This window comes from Penicillium malachiteum (assembly GCF_028827825.1).
Source record: "Penicillium malachiteum strain IBT 17515 chromosome Unknown utg000003l:1.0-4950554.0:1.0-4952489.0, whole genome shotgun sequence".
NCBI classification, from domain to species: Eukaryota; Fungi; Ascomycota; class Eurotiomycetes; order Eurotiales; family Aspergillaceae; genus Penicillium; species Penicillium malachiteum.
This window is the reverse complement of record NW_026643096.1, coordinates 453,275-471,759: the sequence shown is the minus strand read 5'-3', so window position 1 is coordinate 471,759 and position 18,485 is coordinate 453,275. Positions and strand designations below refer to the sequence as shown.

General features: G+C 46.1%; 7 protein-coding genes across 7 annotated transcripts; 5 read left to right on the top strand and 2 right to left on the bottom strand.

Annotated features, from left to right (window-relative positions):
• Positions 1-29: 29 nt before the first annotated feature.
• Positions 30-3,662, top strand: N7483_006497 (Hsp70 family protein; the record flags this gene model as incomplete). The annotated part of the gene is made up of 2 exons (XM_057089934.1): positions 30-46; positions 683-3,662. The coding sequence occupies 2 exons, from the start codon at positions 30-32 to the stop codon at positions 3,660-3,662; spliced, it is 2,997 nt and encodes a 998-aa protein (XP_056944675.1).
• Positions 3,663-5,577: 1,915 nt separating this feature from the next.
• Positions 5,578-6,309, top strand: N7483_006496 (uncharacterized protein; the record flags this gene model as incomplete). Its single annotated transcript, XM_057089933.1, has 1 exon — positions 5,578-6,309. One exon carries the CDS (start codon positions 5,578-5,580, stop codon positions 6,307-6,309), a length of 732 nt encoding a protein of 243 aa, XP_056944674.1.
• Positions 6,310-7,445: 1,136 nt separating this feature from the next.
• Positions 7,446-8,395, bottom strand: N7483_006495 (tetratricopeptide repeat protein; the record flags this gene model as incomplete). The annotated part of the gene is made up of 2 exons (XM_057089932.1): positions 7,446-8,271; positions 8,346-8,395. 2 exons carry the CDS (start codon positions 8,393-8,395, stop codon positions 7,446-7,448), a joined length of 876 nt encoding a protein of 291 aa, XP_056944673.1.
• A 135-nt stretch (positions 8,396-8,530) lies between these two features.
• Positions 8,531-8,896, top strand: N7483_006494 (uncharacterized protein; the record flags this gene model as incomplete). The annotated part of the gene is made up of 2 exons (XM_057089931.1): positions 8,531-8,562; positions 8,602-8,896. 2 exons carry the CDS (start codon positions 8,531-8,533, stop codon positions 8,894-8,896), a joined length of 327 nt encoding a protein of 108 aa, XP_056944672.1.
• Positions 8,897-8,915: 19 nt separating this feature from the next.
• N7483_006493 (uncharacterized protein) lies at positions 8,916-9,705 on the bottom strand (the record flags this gene model as incomplete). The annotated part of the gene is made up of 2 exons (XM_057089930.1): positions 8,916-9,568; positions 9,663-9,705. The coding sequence occupies 2 exons, from the start codon at positions 9,703-9,705 to the stop codon at positions 8,916-8,918; spliced, it is 696 nt and encodes a 231-aa protein (XP_056944671.1).
• A 1,565-nt stretch (positions 9,706-11,270) lies between these two features.
• Positions 11,271-12,446, top strand: N7483_006492 (uncharacterized protein; the record flags this gene model as incomplete). The annotated part of the gene is made up of 5 exons (XM_057089929.1): positions 11,271-11,618; positions 11,677-11,779; positions 11,859-11,958; positions 12,018-12,256; positions 12,370-12,446. 5 exons carry the CDS (start codon positions 11,271-11,273, stop codon positions 12,444-12,446), a joined length of 867 nt encoding a protein of 288 aa, XP_056944670.1.
• A 4,353-nt stretch (positions 12,447-16,799) lies between these two features.
• On the top strand, positions 16,800-18,416 carry N7483_006491 (putative MFS transporter; the record flags this gene model as incomplete). The annotated part of the gene is made up of 3 exons (XM_057089928.1): positions 16,800-17,037; positions 17,098-17,359; positions 17,420-18,416. The coding sequence occupies 3 exons, from the start codon at positions 16,800-16,802 to the stop codon at positions 18,414-18,416; spliced, it is 1,497 nt and encodes a 498-aa protein (XP_056944669.1).
• Positions 18,417-18,485: the final 69 nt, after the last annotated feature.

Sequence of the window (18,485 nt, the reverse complement as noted above, 5' to 3'; positions counted from 1 at the left end):
GTACAGGACTTGGTGACATTCCTTATAACATGCGGCAACGTACCGGGTTAGTTTAGTTATGCATAAAGTACAACTAGTCCTTAATGAATGCGACTTCAATATGCTTTTTCTAATCATAAGAGGTTTAAATTTGAAATTTTAGATCAAACTCAGTCTGTTCTTGAAGAAACCAATTATTTGTGTAAGGAATCAGGGATACATTATCGAAATCCCCAGGTATTTATACTGCCCAGGTGGAGATCTAGGGCCCATTACATAATACAGAGCTCTCAAGTCAAACAGTGCAAACACCACTTGCATCGAGGGTCTTATGGATCGGACCCGTGGCCTCAGATGCGGCTCCGTTGTGTTTCTGTTGCCAGGTGGCCACTCTATCCCCTCGCGCCTGGATGGATTAATCGACGTGGTGTTTCCCTTTATACCAAATCTCCATTACTCTTTCCCTTGAAGAATATCTAGAACTATTATCCATCGAACCCGATCTCATTGCTTCCTCCCGCCCGCCGCAAGCGCAGCGTTCCACCAACACACCTTTTGACGATCTCGCGGAGCAGCTCTGATTCCTGTGTTATTTCTTCTGTAATAATATATCCGCTGCCTTCATGTGAGCCACACCGAATCCGAGATTCGGCAGCTCATACGCCAGCAACAAAGAAAACCGACTAACAGTTCCAGTGCGCAGCATTAAACATAGATCATGGCCCCCCCCGGGCCGGCAACGACTGTCTACCTCCCCTTTCCTCTCTTTCCTCGTCCTTCCATTCCTCGTTTTCCTACTCAGCTTTGCAGGCTCAGCTTCTGCTGCTGGCTCCGCGGTGATTGGTCTTGATGTTGGTACAGAATACTTCAAGGCCACATTAGTGAAGCCCGGCATCCCTCTCGAGATCGTGCTCAGCAAGGACTCGAAACGCAAAGAATCGGCTGCAATCGCATTCAAGCCGACGAGAGACTCCTCCGACTCCTTCCCCGAACGATTCTACGGCGGCAATGCGCTAGCCCTGGCGGCTCGATACCCCGATGACGTCTACACCAACCTTAAGGCTTTGCTGGGAGTGCCGTTCAATGACGGAAACGATGAATCAGTCAAGGGCTACTGGAGCCGGTATCCAGCTTTGAACCTTGAGGCCGCTCCTGAACGGGAATCCGTTGCGATGCGTAGCTCTCGCCTTGGCGAAGCGGAGAAGAAGGATGCTTTTCTGGTTGAGGAGATTCTGGCTATGCAATTGAAAGAGGTCAAGGCTAATGCCGACTCGCTGGCTGGCCAGGGCTCTGATGTCCGTGATGTGGTGATCACTTATCCCGCTTTCTATACCGCGGAGGAGAAACGGAGTCTCGTACTGGCAGCGGATCTGGCAGGCCTGAACATTGAGGCTCTTGTCAGTGATGGATTGGCTGTTGGATTGAACTACGCCACCTCCAGACAGTTCCCAAGTGTCACGGACGGAGAGAAGCCCGAGTACCATGTTGTCTTCGATATGGGTGCTGGTTCGACAACTGCCAGTGTGTTGCGCTTCCAGAGCCGACAGGTCAAGGATGTGGGTCGCTACAACAAAACCATCCAGGAGATTCATGTTCTTGGAACTGGCTGGGATAAGACACTTGGAGGCGACTCTCTGAATGATCTTATTGTGGATGACATGGTCGCCAAATTGGTCGAGCACAAGAAGCTGAAGGACAAGGTCACTCCTGAGCAGGTAAAGTCGCATGGAAAGACTATGGCCCGTCTCTGGAAGGACGCCGAGAAGGTTCGTCAGGTTCTCAGCGCCAACACGGAAACAGCCACCAGCTTTGAGGGTCTGTATGATGAAGACTTGAACTTCAAATACAAGCTCTCCCGCGCTGATTTCGAGAAGATGGCTGCTGGTCATGCAGCCCGTGTTGGTGCTCCTCTGGAGCAGGCCCTTCAAGAGGCCGGATTGACCTTCGATGATATTGACTCGATCGTTCTCCATGGTGGAGCTATCCGAACTCCATTTGTTCAGAAGCAGCTGGAGAATGTTTGCGGGTCTTCCAAGAAGCTTCGCACCAACGTTAACGCCGATGAGGCCGCTGTTTTCGGTGCTGCATTCAAGGGTGCCGCTCTCAGCCCTAGCTTCCGTGTCAAGGACATTCGTGCCCACGATGCGGCTGTCTACCCTGTCGTTCTCAAGTGGAACTCAGATGGCAAGGAGCGAAGCCAGAAGCTCTTTACATCTACTTCTCAAGTCGGTCCGGAGAAGCAGGTCACTGTCAAGAACTTGGCCGATTTCGAGCTTAGCTTCTACCAGCAAGTTGGTGACAATGTTCTGCCTGTTTGGACTGTTCAGACCCAGAACTTGACCGCGTCAGTGGCCAAACTCAAGGACACCTTTGGCTGTTCGGCTGCGAACATTACGACCAAGTTTGGTATCCGTCTCAGCCCTGTTGATGGTCTCCCTGAAGTCACAGGTGGCAATGTTAGCTGTGAAGTCGAGGCTGAGAAGAAGGGAATCGTCGAAGATGTGAAGGACTTCTTCGGTCTTGGATCTAAGAAGGATTCGCAGCAGGTCCTGGGCGAGGATGGCGAGCCCGCTGAATCAATCACTCTTGAACCTGAGGCTGAGTCCTCGACCACCCCTTCTGCCAGCGAGTCCACTACCTCCAGTGTGACCAAGGAGAGCACCAAGGCAACCGGTAACACAAAGTTGGAGATTATTCCTATCAGCTTAAAATCTACCCAGCTTGGAACCCAGGCTCCATCGGCCGCTGAGATGTCCCGCATTCGTAGCCGCCTGGCTGCATTTGACGCCTCCGACCGCGACCGTGTTCTTCGCGAGGAGGCTCTGAATGAACTCGAGTCCTTCATCTACCGAAGCCGCGATCTCATCGAGAGAGATGATTTTGTCCAGGCAATCAAGGAAGATCAGCTCACTGATCTCCAGGAGAAGGTCTCCAAGGCCAGCGATTGGCTCTACGAGGACAGTGATAATGCAAAGACCGCAGACTTCAAGGCGAAGCTGAAGGACCTGAAGGTGATCGTCGACCCTGCTCTGAAGCGTATCAAGGAATCCTCTACCCGCCCCGCGCGCATCGAACTCCTTCAAGACATGTTGAAGAACGCCGAGTCCATGAAGCAGTTGATTGAGAGTCAAATTGAAAATGACCAAGCCGCTTACTCGTCAGCTCTTTCGGCCTCAAGCACTGCCACGGTCGAGGAGCCTGAGACTGAGTCCGCTACCACCCCCACCCCAGCTCCCTCCGATGATCCCCTAGATGATCTTGACGAAGACCCCTACTCGACCTCTAGCTCCAAGACCTCCACAAAGTCTTCTGCCGCGCCTAAACCTACTGGTCCTAAATACACTCTCTTCACTCCAGCTGATCTGGCTTCCTTGAGCCAAGTCTACGAGTCTACCAAGCCATGGCTTGAGGCTCAGCTTGAGCTTCAGGAAAAGCTCACCGAGTCGGATGACCCCGCCTTGACAGTCGTGGAAATTGACTCCCGTCTGCGCGAGTTCGAGCGCATCTTGAACCGCATGTACGAGCGTATGACTGCCGCCGCTGGACGCAAGAGCCAAAAGGCCGGTAACAGTCAGAAGAGCAGTAAGAAGGAGAAAGCTGAGTCTGCCAAGGCCAAAAAGACTGGTAAGGGCAAGGAAGATAAGAAGGATACAAAGGAGGATGACCGTAAGGACGAGCTCTGAGTCCCTTTTTGTCATTGTCACATTACCTATATTATGCATTTTCTTTTTGCCGTTTTCCCCTTTCCATGTTGAAGTACAGTGCCGATATCTCTTTTTCATATCCCCATGTACCATGCATTCATGTCATGTCTTTAAATGATAGAGAAAAGAGTTTCAATGGAGTTATGGTCCACAGGATACTTTTGAATTTTTTTACAAGTCATTTTCCATTGCGTTTGGTTTTCCAATATTCCAATATTCATTGCGACTCCTAGCCAGCGAATGAATTTCAAGTTCATAAACTCGAACAAGAAAAGAGACCCCTACACCTCCAATGTTCAGCATTGGGATGTACGACGAGCAGAATACAAGGACAAAGTCGATGAACGACCTTACGTTTCCCACTTTGGGGGCCACCACTTTATCACAAATTTCAGGACAAATATAATGGTTTGCAGTGTGACAATCATGATCTTTAAGATGAGATATCCTCTCCAAGTATCAAACCGAAGCTTTCGTTCAAGTTCTTGGATATTCATTGTATTCGCCGCCATCATCTGTCAGCTTACAAGTTTCTGTCAGTTGCTTGATTATTGAACTCGACATCCAGATGGTTGAGATTGGTTTACCGAAGAGATTCTGTTTCATCATTCGCATAGACGACTTGGAATTCAGTGTTGCAGTACAGAGAGGAATCTATCGGGATCATATTCTCATCTTCCTTCACATGTCAGTCACTCATACCCTTTTTTTCACGGAACTGGGATTGAAAATTTCATACTATGCTGTGAACCGTGTTCTCAAGTGCTTGAAAGAGCATTTCTAGAAATCAAAGAACCGTGGCATTTCAGGGAGATTCGAGCTCTTTCATTACGGGCTGAATGCGGGGATATCATGAGGAACACAGAACAAGCAAAATGATGAGCTCTTCCAATATCTGCTTGATATTGGTTGGATCTATTGAACATTGCTTTTTTCGGCACATCATCACACCTGTCTACAGGTATAGATGTGACATTCAAGGTTTTCAAGGTGCAGTTCTTCACATCACATAAATGGCTCTCAGATCTCCGTGCCATGTAAGAAGTACAGAATACTAGAGCACAGATCCTCATGAAGAGTGGGAGTTGGTTCTCTGTTTGAAGGTTGCTCCACCATCAAGTCTTACATCGGCATCGGACCACGTTCGGGTCTAACATCCATCATTTATCGGAATCTTTCTTCCCGTTACCAATGCAGATATTGATCTCGGGGCCTCAGCTCCACATTCTACGGAGTCATTGAAGTTTCAAATTCTGCAATATCGCTGAATTTTCCCGAATCAGACATTCTCCGCTGCGATTTGCGTGACTGGAAATAGCCGAGACTGTGCGGAGAACATTTGAACCCTCCAGGGCTTGAAACCTGGTTTTAAGCATCCATAGAATACCACTTTAGCTTCATCGTCGAAGCTTTATTTAATTTCAAATGTTCTTTGAATATTAAATGGCGGGATATCATGTAACAAAATGCAACCTTGTACCTGAGCTCCGGTGGGGTGTCGATCGCGACCAATTCCAGGCTATACTCCGAGTACCCTTGAAGAATGCTCGGAATACCGACTCTATACAGATGTGGACTCAAACACTATAAGATCCTATACCCTGATTGACCTCGAAGATCGGCGGGTCGGTGGACACCCTACAACTCGGTTAATTGTGGTGGCTGTGTTATGCATCATTGTTCGGGAAGAGCACTTTTCCACCTAGCATGATGCTGAAACATGAACATGATACCTGCAGATCTTCTGGTTCCATCCAATTCCTCTCAGGCACTATTACAAACATAAGTTTGAAAACTATGACCTATAAAGCGAGACAAAGTTCTACTCATCCAATGTATTATCCTCACAAAATCACACTTATCTAAACACCAGACGAAAGGCATTCCAGCTGAAATGCATTCATCTTTACTTTTTCTCGCAGGTCTATCTTCTCTGGCTTTGGCCATTCCAAATGCGAAGACTGGTTTAGGAAAACGAGACACTACGCTGATCCCAACCTCATGTTTTGACTCGACTTCGACTCTTACGGAATACTTCGACTACAACTACCCATGGGGCGATACCCACAATGGAGCCGCTATAATGAGCAGCGCGAACGCTGTTATCTCCACTGCTGGCACTCTTACCCTGAACGCAACATACACCGGTAACTCAGACTATGCCTACGACTCAGGAACGGTATATGCGAAGCAAAGCTTCACAGTTGAAGAATCCGGTGGCTTGGATTTCTCTGCTGATTTCCTCGCACCCGTGGCACTAGGAACATGGCCTGCATTCTGGCTGGATGGTGTGAACTCTTGGCCTCCTGAGGTTGATATTGCGGAATGGAAGGGTGATGGCGAAATTAGCTTCAACACTTTTAACACTTCCAGTGTTGTTGAGGCCTATAATGTTGACTATCCTGATTCGACAGAATTTCATACTGTCAAGGCTGAATTCCGTGATGAAAATGGAAGTGATGTTAGCATCAAGTTTTATCTTGATGGTACGCTCACGACGACTCAGTATGCTAGTGGTCTGACTGGGCAGCCTCTGTATTTGATCATTGATTTTCAGATGGAGGGGAGTAGTGGCAGTCCTGGCCCAACTGGAAGTAAGTCTTTTCTTGCATTTTTGAACAGATGATATCGAACTAATCTATCATAGCCACGTTTTACGAAATCAAGAATCTGGAGGTGGTTAGCATCAGTTCTTGATTCAGTTGATGATATGATGACTGAGATCAAGGGAATCTCAGGACGCCAGGCAATTCAAGTTGTGATATTCCAAGTTTTCCCTGTAATCTCTGCAGATCAGACTTGGGACGAATGGACTTGGCTCAACCTGAAAGGCTCGCAATCTGGAATGTTTCAAAGTGACATGCGATCAATTAGCTGAGAGTGCCCTGAAATTACATCTACTTCAAGCTGAAACAGTTCTTCTGCTGGCGTTAATTGGCTTCTTTGTACTTGGGGCTCCTCAAGGATGCCGGGGCATAAAAAGACCGGTTGCGTGATCTTACAACTTTAGAACCTGAAACTCAAAGCCACCTGGATACAAGTCTTCTCGGATGGCGTTACACATCGGTATACTTATACTGAACATTGAAGTGCTCTACTCAGAGTTGCGACCGGGTCATGCTTCCGAGAACTTGAGTGACTTGCACATTGTGGGGGAAAAATCAATTTCACTCATATGTGGCCATAGACATGCTAAAATCTACCCACTAACGCAACTGACAATCGATCAGTAAATCATATGCCTCTTCGTCGACTTGAAAACCGTGACTCTGATTATCCCCAGAAATTCGACGCCGAATCCCATCTGCACGTTGCAGCAACCCCTCATACAGTTCCTTTTCTCCTTCTTTCCAGTTTCCGACTTGAGACATAGCCTTCCACAGAAGATGAAGAACACGAGCCTCGTGGCAGTCTGGCGCTTCACGACGGCTCAAAATAACACGGGCGTCCTGTAGATATTTGCTACATGTTGGTCAGCTAACCGTTCGAATCACACATGGGAAATCTGAAAATAACTCATACATTGCAGCCTGTGCGTCACTTTGGCTCAGAGCGATTGATGCTAATCTATATTTGCAGCAAGCTACTAAGAGTGACATCGGGCCCTCATTTGACTTGAGCTGTGCATTGTGACATGTCTGCACAAGATGCTTCCCTGCATCTATATCCCCAGTTTTCAGCAAAAGTCTAGCTTTGTAGAACAAATGACTCCAGTCCTGTTAGTGGGTTTGGTCCCGAGGAGAATAGGTGAAGGGGTTAATCTCACAATGGTGAATTCCTTGACGATGGATAGATGCTTTCGGATTTTTTAAACCACTCCAGTGCCTCAGTTGTTCTCCCAAGCTCCGTCAAGGCACGACCAGTGTTGGTCATGATGACCGCTTGTGCACGTGTGGATATTATGTTCAACCCATCAATCACACCCGAATTGAGAGCTCTAGTTTGATATTCCACTGCTTGTTCATAGTGAGCCATTGACACGTTGAGTTTACCTAAATTACTCAAGACACCTGCAATGTTTTCATCACCTGGCTGCAGTTCGCGCTCACGAATAGAAAGACATTCCTGCATGTATCTCTCACCCATTTGGAATTCTCCCCTTTGAGTCCAGAGGCGACCTGCTGAGTTGCATAGGTGAGCCCAGAGCAAAGGATGCGTCTCCTTCATTCCGTTTGATTTCATGGCGGTGAATGAATTATCAAGTGTAGCCTCGAGATCATGATGACCTTGTCTCTCGGCACAATACCAAGCGGCATTCGTCATAAGCTTGACATACTCAACGGAGGGGATGAGGCCTTTTCCATCTCCTTCACTCCACATTATATTCGAGTTGTCACGGAGACTGTAAACGTGCAGAATGAATTTTGTGCATGTTGGCATTCTGTCCCCAAATAGCTCACCCTTCAGTTGTTTTGGAAAAGCCTCATATAGCAGCAGTGCTGCCGCATCGAAGGCCTCCTGGAACTTTTCAGGACTGAGCTGGGACTTGTACTCAGCCTGGACTAGACGATGGATGCTCATTGTGTCATTTGTCGGGTCTCGCTTGATGAATGCAAGGTTAATCAACTCCTCGAAAGCCTCATCTGATCTGGTTGAATAAGCAGTCAGTCATTAGACGAAGCCATCCACAACCTGTAAAAGTTTTATGCAGCCTGAACTTACTCATCCTCATCCTGGCAAAATTCGAGCGCTGGGGGGATGTCAACATCCATACTGACTGCAAAGATGTCCTGTGTGATAGTGTCTGGGGATATAAGAGTCATCACAGCGAGAATCCAAAGTGCATTCAGACTCAGAGATTGGAACGACATGGAAAAAAGGCTACCCAGTATGAGGCAATAGCCTCCATGAGAACATTCTGGTTTGACGCTTCTGAAGAGTATGTTCGGGTTCTTTCGATAAGCTCTCAAGAATCTAGAGAAGGACCAGAGCTTTGTGTGCATCAAGGCAACCATCTGATTTATACCAAGTGGATGGCCATGAAGAAGCCTTGCAACCTCAAGAGCTTCCTCACGATCAGAATCCTTGAACGTTCTGTCGCGCAAGAGATGGGCAATGAAGCCAAGCCCATTGTCTGGGGGAACTCAGTAACCTCAATTGAATCATGGCCCCAATTGAAGAAATGCTTCCGAGATGTAATTATTGCAGAGCCTTTCTTTGCCGAAACCGGCCAATACTTGCTGATGAGCGCACTATCCTCCGCATTGTCGTAAATTAACAACGAACGGAGCTCTATCCACTAATAGTTAGCAGCGGATAGAGACAAAATTGGGAGACCGTTTCTAGTGTATTATCAAAAGGTTGGGCGAGCTGACCTGTGTCTCCCAGCCATTTAAGAAGGACAAGTCGGTTTTCAGAGTCTTGATTTGCTTTGGCGTCTGGTAGACCCAAAAGCTTAGCAGCAGCAGAGCTGAAGCTCTGTTTCAAAGATTCCTCGGTCTCGCTATTGAACCAAAGAATGACGGGATACGTGCACGTATGTTGGTGAGCAAAATGCAGTGCAATCTGCGTTTTGCCCATACCGGCTAATCCATGCAACGCGACAGAAAGCAGTCCCATAGAGGTTGGCTCCTCTTCCAAGCGGAACGAGCTGGTCAATCCTCTTAGATGAGACTCACGTCCAAAAAAGTTAGCGTTAGGGGCGAATGGTAGTTTGTGACAAGTGGCTTCTCCATTGGGTAAGATGCTCGAGTTATGGGTATTCAAGTCACCGTCTATCCCAAGTGACTTCAGATGTTCTGTGTAAAGTGCCCACTCTTCGTATTGCTTATTATTCAAAGCAATCTGGGAAACTTTGATGAAGTTGTCCACAGTATCTTTGATTGTTTGAACTATTGTGTCACTGCTCTGCTCGATTGGCTTCCAGTCTCTCTCTTCAATCTTCCCTTCGTTCAGTTAGCACATCAATGTGTTCATGGATATTATTAGATGGCGGACTATCACTGAATGTTGTCTCTACAAACGGGACAATTTACTTACTTGGCGATCGAAAGAGGGTAATAATGTTCAACCAAAGTACCATGATCTCGTTTTGCACCTGGATCGGGGCCTCTAGAATGTCCTCCCCAGCAGTCGTCCCGTAAATCTCATTGAGAGTTTTCAAATTCTTTCCAATGCCTTGCAAAAGTTTGTTGACACGACTGAGTGAGCTCGTTGATCGCAAAGCGCACTATGCAGAGGTCAGTTGGAATTCCGATAGAGACCTATCAATTACCTACCTGTATGACCAAGAATAGAAGACCCCACATGAGTGATACATCAATGTCTCTTTTCATCATTCTCACAAAAATATTCGCAAATGTTTCATAGTGTCCCAGCGTCACAGGAAGTAAACAGAAGACATCGCTCTTCTCTTTGCTTAGATGATCAGTCTGGAGCAATCCAAACTGCGTGGTAAAGTCTGAGAGTGATTTTACCAGACTTGCTTGTGAGAACTCATCGTTTTCGAGTTCAAATCTACAGCGATCTGTTGTGTGCTGCCATTATTGATAAAAAATCTCATCCGGATCACTAATCGATTAGTACTCCATGTGAAGAAGAGCTGTCAGAAGAGGACTGCTCACAAACTACCCTGTTCCATGAGACCTGAATCTGGAGTTGGGTTGATTGACCCTTCAAGTCGATGCTCTCCCTCGCCAGCCGCTGACTGTAGCACTTTCAGTCCTGCATATTTGAGCTTCATCTTCCTTCCACTTGAAAATATTGCAGCAAACAAGATTTGAGATCCCTTGGTAAATCCACACACGGTGGATCCTCCCTACGAGACGGAGCCCAGTCAGAGCGGATTACTTCAAATGTTTTAATCTTATAACCCCAGCTAATAAGTGGCTCGAGATACTTGATCCTGGACGATCTAGCGTTCAATGTGGTATACCCCGCGGCGCTGGCCAAGTGAAATCTTGAAAGCTATCCGTCGCAAAATTACGTATCGAGAGATATAACTAGTATTCAGAAAGCTTGGGTGAATTCAAATCCCACATGTGGAAACGGTCGAGAGTGCTAATGATTAACTCCGAGGGGCTCGGAATGCGAGCTCATAACTTGGCAATTCGAATTCATGTAATTAATTTCCTTTTGTGGTAATTTCGGACCATGCACTTTCTCGTTGTACAGCCCACTACCTAGGCCGGCTTGGAATGTCATGCATGATATGCCATGCAGTCCTGGAGCGGACTGGGCCACGTATCCATTCATGCGCAGATGTGCATTAAGATTTGCGGGATTTGGATTAATTGCAGCGTGACGGCCCATTTTGGTCCACAGCCCGGGCCTTTCAAGGTTTGCTTACTAGATAGCAAACATTGATAGATACATTCCTGCCAGTGGAAGAGAGGGTGAGGCAGGAGGCAAAAAGCATGAGGCCCGGGGCTCAGGCTTTGAGTACTACCTATGTACCGGGGCCAGTGATTCGGAGTAAAGCATAAATATCCAGGCTCTGCTCTCACGCAAACTTCAAGCCGCATCATCATCCAGACCATTGTGTGTCTAGCAATCAAGCCAGTTGACTCTTTACAGAGACTCCCATCACAAGGACTTCAACTCAACCCTTTTTACGTCAAGATTTACCAGTATTGACCATCTCCCTCAATGCCAATCATTCACTCAGGCTCGTCACAGCCGGTCACATTCAAGTATATTGCAAATATTCCTCTTTGGCAATCTGAGAAGCCTTATGTGATCGACCAGATACCAGATATTCCAGAGGGGTCCTTGTCAAACTTGATCTACGAGGATCATGAGTCGCACAGCCTCCATAATCTTCGGGGTTACGAGGAAGGAGTCAATACATTTGACAACTCTTTTCAGTTTATCAAGCATCCCACGAAGTTAACTGCTCTTGCGGAAGAAGAAATGATGGTACCCTACGCAGAGGAGATAAATGATCTTTTGAAGACCATCTTCAAAACCGATCATGTGATAACTTACGATCTACGAGTAAAATACCCTCATAGCTCATTCAAGTTTTGTTCTTTAGCTCTACATACTGTTAAAGTCCAAGGCTGGCAAGAAGGGAATAGCTCAGACAGAACAGGAAGTTCACCCAAGCCGAAAGCTTTTCAAAGAGCCGCAAGGTTGCATCTCCTACTGTCTCAATTGTACATGGAGGTAGGATATTCTAATATGAGAAATGCTGCTACAACTCAATAATAATGAAAATACTGACTGGCAGTCTAGACCATTCAAGAGACGGTGGCTGGGATCGGGTTGCCCGCCATTTAACCGATGAGGAACTCGCCAAATTCAAGTCTGGCAAATGGAGGGCTAGAATCGTGAAGTACTCTCAAATAATTCTTCATGTTAACTTTTTCGTGCTGATTTCAAGCTGTAAAATAGTGTGTGGAGGCCACTGATTCCGATTGTCGAGGATAACCCCATCGCATTCCTCGATCCCGCTACCGTTCACGACGAGGATCTTGTGGAGGTTGACAGAGTATCCCCCATCAGCTGCGGCAGGATGTACAACATCAAATTCAATCCTGCGCAAAAATGGTACTGGATCAACAATCAAAGCTCAGAGGAGATCGCTGTGTTTGTTTGCTTCGACTCTCATCCGCCTGATGGAAGGTTCAACTGTATGTACGGAGTACTGAACATGTTATTCCTTCAATTATTTCCATTCAAATGGGAGCTTGGGTAGCCTTGCTGACCTGCATGTGAGCAGTTTGTGCACACTCTGCCTTTACAGACCCAGGGGCTAGATCGGATGCTCCTATACGCCAGAGTGTCGAGACTCGGACCATCGTTTTCACTCTCTTGCCTTAAACTATATCATTCTAGTACTGTCAAATCTATTGATTTAGCTGAAATTTGAGTGGTCTCTCAATTCTTATGGTTCTGGCAATCTATGACTATTGTAAATGTACTCCAGGGCTACAGCAGGAACCTTAGAAGTTTGGTGACAGAAGCGTGACTTCACACGACTTGGATGTCGAGATAATAGATGTCAGATGTTGTTTGCAATAAGATGATAAGTAAATTGCGTCATGAACCTTGAAAATTCCATTTCTAGGCTGAATATCTCTGCGGTCCTTCCCTAACGTGCAGCTAGAACGCTGCTTGACCCGTTCGCTCCAACCCCGGGTTCTCCCACCTGTGATCAAATTGACCTGCGGTGCTTCCATTCCACGGTAAAAGAAATTAGCTCATCAAATACTCCATCAATTCTCGTGCTAGAACTGCGCATGTGGAAATATCGGGGTCACAAGGCTCTAATCCTCGAGTACATCATGATATGCCGTCCAAGAGATCAGTGCCTCAAATTCCTGGCACGTTTACACGTGAAATGGTGTTTCTTCGTCGTGCTCTATTGCTTAATCCTATTTCTGTTCATCTTTGGACTTTGGCCTAGTGTTGCTATCCGGTTGAGGCCCAGTAAGTTGGAGACTGTTCATACGCCATTATGGTAGGAAATGAACACGCCGCTAACATTTCCTGGATCAGGACTTCGGCTTTGCATTCAAATGCAGTATGCCAAGTTTTGTGGAGCTGGAGGCTGCATACAGAAGTCTCTCGGCTTTAAAGCTAGTATGCTACTCCGTACATAATTAGGCCATGGGAGATCTACGGACAAGTTCCAAGATCAACATTGGTGCCTACCGGTAGTATATTACTTTGACTGGTCGGAAGTATACTCCGTATCCCGTGAAGCATTATTCCGACCAGTCACCTACCTAGGCACCTGGGCACCTGGGCACAACTGATCGTATTTAATTACAGGTCATGACGTTACGTATTGAGACCTGCCTGGGCAGGAGATGACCTCTGAAAGGATTAGAACAACATAGAGACAACGGCGACCAATGAAAATCGCAGTGAATAATATTAGCCACGGGAAGAAAAAGCATCTTTGCCTACGAGGGTGCCAGTTCTCTATGTAGACAATGCAGCCTTCTATTTGATCATGTCAAAGGAGTGTGACCGAAGGCTGCGTGTGGCATGGAGGCCAAAAAAGAAAGGAAAATGAAGGTGGAAGGATGGGGGGGCTCTTGCTAGATTGTTAGGATCGACCGTTTGCTTGGTTTCTTTGCATGAAAGATTCTATTAAATTCCATGGAAATTACGGTATTATCACAATGACCCACAATACAGTCTGACCGGGATTCCTGGGGTATGGCTAAAATTAGACTAGTGTGTTTCAAAATAGGGTTGGGGAATGAAAGTCTAAGAGTGTAGAGGTAAATCTGATTTCGAATATTACTGTAAGCCAATGTTCGCGGTTAATTTCAGCGCCTATGCCACTGAACAGCTGGAATAGTCTGTCATGGCAGTCAAATGGTCGACTCCAGTAGCCATCTTGTTGAGTCCAGGCCATATTTTCAAGTTTGTTTCAGGTATTTGTGAGTATGGAAAACTTTGATGAGCTGGTGAAACGAGTTAATATTTCCACAGTTAGATTCAGATCTCCGGTGGTTGCGATGAGATCTTATAGTCAAGTGAGCTTACTCCATATTGGAGTCCATGAAAGAGTCCAGCTGCCAGTGGGCCTGATCTTCTACCACATTCTCAATCCCACAATTAAGACATCACTGCAGGTCCAGGCACTGGTCCCTTATCGATTCCAGAATTGCTGGAAGCCAAGGCAAAAAAAGGTCATCCTGACTGGTTGGTGGTCATGTTTCATGTTCAAGAAATTTGATCGATGGAACATATCATGAAAGACCGTCACAACTAATCAGACTTAATTCCTTTAGGCAATTTATATCGAAGAGTTAATATTCACCGTGACAATCACTGCCGCTAACTTGAAACTCTCCGTTCTTGCGTTCTACCAGATCATCTTCGCAGCTTGAATCCAAGTCTCGGTTACTTTCCGCCGATCAGGCATGGTTTTAGGTATCCCAAACGGAGTGAGGACTGTACAGAAACACAGAGAATCGTGGGAGCCACTTCTGTCACGGTGTAACAAATCTTCCAGAGTTGGCTTTCTCTGTATAGATCTGAAAGAACCCGGACTTTACTCAGCATCTCTGGGCTAAGATTAGACAGTAAAGGATACGGAGCATTGATTTATACCTACATTTAGGGCGTAAGATGAAGATTCAAGTTCCCTTTTTAGAAGCTCCAGAGCTAGCAATGAAACTTGTCTGGAACATTTGAAGGCCAAATCAATTGAACATTCAAATGTTTCAAATGTTGAATGACGTGGCGAAACTTGAAACATTCTTTGAACTTGAACCTTGGAAGCACACCTAGCACCTGGGCAGCAAAGAGGTGCCCAGGTGTACTAGAATAGATATACTAATAGTATATATAAGTACCATCAGACTCCTAGGTAGTCTGCCATTCAAGTTCAAGTTTGCAGGTACTACATACTAGATAGTAAACATTTTGAATCCACCGGGGCCGCAAAACTATTTCAAGTTTCACAAGAACATTCAAGAATGAAATCATCCATCATGGATAAGTTGATCGGCGACCAAGAAACTTTCAAGAAAGTTTTAGGACAGACGCAAACTCTTGCGACGTACTATATTAAGGACGCCCGAGCTTCAACTTGGATTTACAGGCGTGAAGGAGTCAAAAACAACTTGTCATCGCTAACTGAATTCCTAATTCAGGATGGATTCCACAAAGATTACGAACTGAGTACACCAGAGCAAGATTGTTATTTGAATGCTCGACGAGTACACGTTATGATTTCCTATAATTTGACCCTCGAACTTCATTTACGGTGGTGCCACGCATATGAGGGCGAGACTTTCAAATTCTATGGTCAGCACGGCACGTTTGATCCACCAGCAAAGGACATGCTTCGTGGTGATTATATACAAAAAGTCCTCGCTTTGATGTGAGAGCGGACAAGATCACTTCCTGATCAAATATTTTGACCTCTGGCGAAGGCCATTCCGACTAGACCAAGGGGGAGGAATTGCGATATCCGAAGTCAATACATTTGTCGCTGACGGAATCAACCGAAGGTAACATGGTGTGGATGAGAAATTTGGGGGAGAAGCCAAGGGACAGGAAGATCATGGGGCAACACCTGGGCAGATGATGTATGCGAGGCACGAGGGAGACATTAGTGGTGAAAGATTTTAGCAAATCTTTGAATGAATAACTTGTTATTTCTATAACATTGCTTAGATAGATGTAAAGAAGCCCTACCAGGTTAGGTAAATAAAGATATTGGAGGGCTATTATAGTATTAAAACAGGCTGAGTTTGGTACTTCAAATGTTGATAAAGGTGTTAAAAACTACGTAAATTTTCAGTTTCCTCTTGACGATCTCAGGACACGTCCAGAAGTCGATTATGTTTTTGCTTGCAAGCTCGAAATTCCAGTGGCCTACCACTCGTCGCACATGTAGCTGAGCACTGGCAAATGTCACAGTCTGGATGGTCCCAGCGATTAAATGATGGTTGAAAAAGGCCTCGAGGTTCTTCGTGAGGAGGAGCTACGTGGTGTCGTGGACTGGGCTTGCAATCTAAACCTCATAGTCTCTTCAGCCTGGGAAACGCAAGTGCTGGCTGCTTTAATCATATCCCATAAAGTGTTAGAATAAGGCAAGGATCTTCTCCCTTACATGAAGCGAGTAATGTACTGCCAGTGCCGACTGCATCAGACAGGTTCGGGGGAGGAGAAGCACTCTCAAGAGTTAAGAAAGGAATTTGATGACCCTTCACATTCAGACCTTTCTCGCAAATTCTATTGAGCATACCTGTGATGATTGTTCAAGCTCCATATATACTCGTACTTAAAAATAGCGGGAATACCCGGTATCGACTTCAACTTGGAATCTAGCCTTGGTGCCAGTGGCGTAAGTACTAGTCTGGGGAATCCCCAGAATTATCCTCATGGAGCCATTTCAATTACCTACCCATATTACCCATTTTACTTAACAACCTTAATGACCACTGATGAGATAGGGGAAAGTATAATCTGAGACAAATACCCTATTGGTCCACACTTATCGCCAAGACGAGCTAGGAGAAGCCAAGATAATGGGCTTATCAGGTTATCTCCAGGGTTTGGGGTTCCCGTTATCTTGCGCTTTGGTGCCCGCGCTACGAGTGGGAGTTGAGATGGAGAAGATAAGCTCATCTTCAATGTTTTATAATGAGCTGTCCCTCTGGGGTCAAGGAACTAGATTTCATAAATCAATTCTCCATCACAGTCATGGACAAATCAAAATTATCTTTAAAAGTCGACTCGGAGCTTCCTCCACATGAGTCTGATACTCTACCAAAGCAAGATGATCATACAGTCATTACAAACATCGATATCGACTCCGAGGCAGAGAAGGCCCTGGTCTGGAAATTTGATCGTCGTATATTGCCAGTACTAGCTATGATGTATCTTTTCAACAGTCTCGACAAGTCAAATCTGGGAAATGCGCATACAGCAGGAATGGATGGTTGGTCTATTCACGCCTCTAGTAAAACATTATTGCCCAAATGTTGACACTCCTTTCCAGATACCTTACATCTTGTTGGAAACCAATACAATATGGTTCTGAGCATCTTCTATATCCCATATGTGTTGACAGCGCCCTTCCTCGGCCTGCTGGGCAAGAAGATTGGTCCCAGCATTTTACTACCGTGCATGATGATGACATTTGGTCTTTGCACCATTCTCATGGTCGCTGTTTTCAATTTCAGTGGTCTTCTTGCCCTTCGATGGTTTTTGGGAATGGCGGAGAGTGCTTTCTTCCCTCTTGTTATCTATTATCAGACAACGTATGTTCCGGTAACCCCCTTGGAACAGAAATTCAGAATCATAGCTAACGCTCACTGAAGTTTCTACCGTCGAGGAGAGCTCGCGCGTCGTCTCTCAATTTTCTATGCCGCACAAAATATTGGATCCGCATTTTCGGGATTACTCGCCTTCGGTGTCTTCCGCATACAGAGCGGACCTTTGGCATCATGGAGATATCTATTCCTGATCGAAGGTGGAGCGACTCTGATTTGCGCTGCTTTCGCCTTTTGGTATCTGCCCAAATCAGCTGCCGAAGCCACCTTCTTAACGCCAGAGGAGAAGGAACTGGCATATCTGCGTCTGCAGATGGATAGTTCGGCTGTTGTCAATGCGAAGCTGAATATTCGGGACGCATTCCGCATCTTCAAACACCCTACTAGCTGGGTCATCCTGGTCATTGAAATGTGTCTTGGTGTTCCTCTCCAGGGCGTTTCACTCTTCCTGCCTGTTATCATTGGGCGTCTGGGCTACAGTACTGTCAAGACAAACTTGTACACTGTCGCACCCAACGTCTCTGGAGCTGTGGTCTTATTGATCCTGGGATTCTGCAGTGATTGGACCAGATGGCGATTCCCGTTCATTGCTTTGGGATTTACGTTCACTTTCCTGGGTATGGTGATCTACGCCGTGATCGATGTTCAAACAGATCTCAGCGTGGCCTATTTCGCGTCCTTCCTCATGTGTTGGGGAACGTCGGCACCATCTGTCCTTCTTGATGTGTGGTACAATAATAATATCGCCAACGAGGGACAGCGTGTTGTCTTGACTAGTATCGGTGTCCCAGTCGCGAATCTGATGGGTGTCGTTGCTTCGAATATCTTCCGTTCTCAGGATGCACCAAAATACCTCCCCGCTTTAATCACCACTGCTTCTATTGGTGGTGTTGGAATCCTCCTGACACTGTCTCTTGGATTTTGGATGATGTGGGATAATAAGAGGAGAGATCTGGCTCAGGGAGTCCATGTTCGGGCAAGGGATATTCCAACGGAGAATCTCCAGGATGGTCCTGCGAGCGACTGTTTCCGATGGTTTTATTAATTATGTTTACACATGCATCTGTGACGATAGAATACTCCTAACGTATAATGAAATGAATTCTATGATGAT